The sequence below is a fragment of the Bison bison genome, unplaced genomic scaffold, assembly GCF_000754665.1.
Source record: "Bison bison bison isolate TAMUID 2011002044 unplaced genomic scaffold, Bison_UMD1.0 scf7180017864020, whole genome shotgun sequence".
Classification (NCBI taxonomy): domain Eukaryota; kingdom Metazoa; phylum Chordata; class Mammalia; order Artiodactyla; family Bovidae; genus Bison; species Bison bison.
This window is the reverse complement of record NW_011494592.1, coordinates 1,279,121-1,283,339: the sequence shown is the minus strand read 5'-3', so window position 1 is coordinate 1,283,339 and position 4,219 is coordinate 1,279,121. Positions and strand designations below refer to the sequence as shown.

At 47.1% G+C, this 4,219-nt stretch overlaps 1 protein-coding gene across 1 annotated transcript in view; it reads left to right on the top strand.

The window, feature by feature from the left end:
- LOC104984428 (5'-nucleotidase domain-containing protein 4-like) overlaps positions 1 to 2,845 on the top strand; it is a 10,660-nt gene extending 7,815 nt beyond the window's left edge. The window contains 2 exon segments of the mRNA XM_010834130.1: positions 1,087 to 1,164; positions 2,492 to 2,845. Coding sequence (XP_010832432.1) covers positions 1,087 to 1,164; positions 2,492 to 2,641 — 228 coding nt within the window. The 3' untranslated portion in view covers positions 2,642 to 2,845.
- Positions 2,846 to 4,219: the final 1,374 nt, after the last annotated feature.

Below are 4,219 nucleotides of genomic sequence, written 5' to 3'. Positions count from 1 at the left end.
GGAAGTTTTCCTCCTGCTCAATTTTAACTCCTGCTTTAAACTGAGACTGCATTATCTCCCTAGGACACATGATACCGCTTTCAAGGAGGAAGGCTGTGGTCCCCTTACCCTCAGTAATCGCAGTACAGTGATCGCAGGGAAAGTGGACCAAACAGCAGACTGCATAGTAAACACTCCAGCTGGTTTTCCTCTGGAAGACCTGGAATGCTTCTCAGACAAGAGCAATGAAGTGAAGGTGACAGTGATGCCACAGGGTTCATGGAGGGCATGAGACTGACCAGTGCAGAGCTCCCCAGGGCACGCATGTCCCTTCTCCCAATGAGCGGTCATTATTTCCATCTTAGATGATGTACCGTCTGCAGTCAAGGATCTAGACTTGAAGCTAGTTCTCTGGGGTTCCGTGAACCCTATTTTTCTTGCCACTCTCAGCTGCCTTCCTGATAATTGAGAGCAGGAGAAACCATTTTATGTTTCTGGGCTGGGTGTTTTTTTTTTTTTTTAATTGATTCTGCTTAATGCTTAATATAACTCAGCAAAGTAGGTTTTCTTCTCCTCATTTTACCACTGGTGAACTGGAAGTGCAGAGAACCTAAATTACTTAGGTTCAGACTGCTGCTAGGTAGACTGCAGAGTCAGGATTTGAATCCAGGGCCACTTTGTCCACTGCGTCACACTGCCACACTGAGCTCTCACTGTGCAGCCTCGTCTCATCTCTGGGCTTTTAAATGAGCAGGCTGGAGGATTCCTGTAGGCAAAATGGGGGGTCTGAGGCATTATCATGCAATTAGACACCGTTGCTAAAGTAGAGACCAGACAGATGAAGAAACAGCATCAGGAGAGCCCAGGTGAAAGAGCTAAAGAAACCTGAACTTACCCAGCAGTGCTGCCTGGGATTTTTGAGGAAGTCCATCTGCCAGAAACTTCCTCCTCCTGCTGACCCTCTTGGGCTCCCTTTTCTGTAGCATCACTGGGCAGGAAGCTGGCAGCTGTGGGCAGAGGATGGCGTTGGGGGTACTGATGTGTAACTGGGGACTCTGGAAGGCCTCAGCAGTGCTGGAGCTCCACCTCCGGTGTTGGTCCCTACAGGTGCCCCATGAGACAGCAGTGGAGCAAGAAAGGGCTGCTCTGGTTCCCGCCTTCAGCTTCTTCTCTTGCAGCCAGAGGGTGAGTTACTGGAAAGTGAGGGCTGCCAGCTGACTGGCCGGGGAGCTCAGAGACTTGGGGGCTCCTCTTGGGCTAGAGCAGGGGTCCCAGTGGAGCAGTATCAACCCAAGGGGTTATTTGGGAGGTCTGCGGGAGCTATTTTGTCTTCTAGTGCAATCATTCCTGAATATTCATGTAGGAATACATATTATTTTATTATACGTTGCTTTTCACTTCTTGTTTGTTATAGTTAAGGTATGATATTGATTGTTAAGATTATAGAGACAATCATATTGTCTATGAATCTCAATTCAGAATCAAGAAGAGCAAATGAAAACATTTATTTAATTGAAGTATAGTTGATTTGCAGTGTTGTGTTAGAAAGTATTTGGTTTTAAGACGAGGCAGGGGGTCTGAGAGGGCCAAGAATCACTGGCTCTCAGACTCACAGGTCCTGCTCGGCTGACTGAATGGGGTCCCATATCTCCCCACATCTCTTCTGGATCATTCCTCTGACAGATCCATCCTCATTCTGGGACAGGTGACAGGACACAGACTCTCCTCGGCCAGGCTTCCTCAGCAGGCGACTTTTATGGACACAAAGTGGAGGGGCTTCTTCTTCGCCCGCTCTGTGACTCTGCCCTCTGAGTGGAGACCCAAGCTTTCTTGAGTGGCAGGCTTGGCTCCTCACCTAGTTCTGCAGCCCCGAGCCCTGCAGGAGGGTTCCTGTTTCTACCCTGGCGTTCTTAGGGCTTGATTTTCAAAATGCCCATCTTATTGGTTCCCTTTAGTGTGGTGGCTCCAGGCTCAGTGTACATTCTTTCCATCAGTGTTTTTCACCAGGTGCCTCCCATATGCCTGACAAAGTAGAAACTGAATTATGAGCCACTTTACTCCTGCCCAGGAGAAGCTCAAAATTCAAGTACATCGATAACATTAAATGGCAAGGACCTAACAGAAGCAAAAGAAGAACTGAAGGTCTTAATGACCCAGATAACCATGATGGTATGGTCACTCACCTAGAGCCAGACATCCTGGAGTGTGGAGTCATGTGTGCCTCAGGAAGCATCACTACGAACAAAGCTAGTGGAGATAACGGAATTCCAACTGAGCTATTTCAAATCTTAAACCAGTGGTTTGCAACTATTTTTTCCCTCCCAACCCACCAGGGGACTAGACCCACTCCCCTCTGTAACTGTGGGTTCTCTGGGGATGTGTTGGTTACTCTATCCTCTCATCTCCATCCCAGCACAGACTAAGGCATTTGGACACATTTTCTACCCCTGGCTGGGAGTCACTGTGTGAACCTGGGAAGGTTCCATAACCAGCTTTCTTTGTTTCTTGTAAGGCTGAGGGCAAAGCGAGAAGGACCAGGAGGGCTGCATGGAGGCAGACTGAATCCAGGACATGGCTGGCATCACCATCCTCTTCTATGAGATATTTTTCAGATAACAGGACAAATATGGGAGAGAGAGAAAGCAACCATATTGAAATCTAAATGTGACAGATCTGGAGCCCAAGAGCCCCTCTTTTAGGGAGGAGGAAGGGGTCTTGTTCTCCCTGGCTGCTGGGCCATTTTTGTGTACTAAGTGGAACTATTTAACCCAGTTCCCCTGAGTGTATTTCTCATCCATTTTTATTTCTATCAATTTTTAAAAAAATAGTGTTTCTGGGCACTTTTGATTCTGTTACTAGTAACGACAATGGCCATCGATGACTTCATTAACTATTCTTTCCAGTCACTGTGAAAGACAGCGAGATAGTTTTTGAACTTGATGTATATACATGCATTAAAATCTATGAAAAGTCCTACTTGTGATTTTAAAGCTTGATTCTTCATTCTAGTTGGAGCTCCTCCATGGTGTTAAGCCCTTGCCCTTTACTGAATTTGAATTCAGTTTTCTTGTTAATGGTATCATCTGGAGGCTTTTGTTGTTCAGGCTCTCAGTCGTGTCTGATTCTTTGCAACCCCATGGACTGCAGCATGCCAGGCCTCCCTGTCCTTCATTCTATCTCCTGGAGTTTGCTCCAATGCATGCCATCCAAACATCTCATTCTCTGTCACCTCGTTCTCCTCCTGCCCTCAGTGGAGGCTTAGAAGGAATAGATGTTTGAAATGAAAGCATGTGATCCAGTTCACTCGTTTTATTTTCTGTGGGTAAATAGGGGAAACATTTGGAATATCTGAGGATAAATAAGGGACAACAGGCCCTGTGCTCAGAGTTCACACTTTTTGACATCTCCTGTGCATTTCAGAAGCTTCCAGACCTTTCATTATTCTTCCTGTGTCGACTTTTGTGCCTCAGAGTCACCAGGGGCAAGTTTTCGAGGAAAGGACTAGGTACCCCTGACCTTGTGTCTTTATTTTTTAAAGAAACAGAAAGTATATTTTTAGCTGTTTTCAGTCTTTTAAAATATTTATTTGGCTGCACCTGGTCTTAGTTGCAGCATGCAAACTCTTAGTTACGGCGTGTGGGATGGAACCCGGGCCTCCTGCATTGAGAGTGCAGTCTTAGCCACTGGGCTCTCAGAGAAGTCCCTGGTCTTGTGTCTTTAAACACTAGACTCTTATTAAAGGCCTGCTGCTGCTGCTGCTAAGTCGCTTCAGTCGTGTCCGACTCTGTGCGACCCCAGAGACAGCAGCGCAGCAGGCTCCCCCATTCCTGGGATTCTCCAGGCAAGAACACTGGAGTGGGTTGCCATTTCCTTCTCCAATGCATGAAAGTGAAAAGGCCTAGAGGATAGTATTTTACCAGCAAAACTGCTCAGACCCTAGGGTGCATGCTTTTCTTTGAAATCCAGTAGCATTATAAACGGAGAAGGCAATGGCACCCCACTCCAGTACTCTTGCCTGGAAAACCCCATGGATGGAGGAGCCTGGTAGGCTGCAGTCCATGGGGTCACTAGGAGTCAGACACGACTGAACGACTTCACTTTCACTTTTCACTTTCATGCATTGGAGAAGGAAATAGCAACCCACTCCAGTGTTCTTGCCTGGAGAATCCCAGGGACGGGGGAGCCTGGTGGGCTGCTGTCTCTGGGGTCGCACAGAGTCAGACACGAATGAAGCAACTTA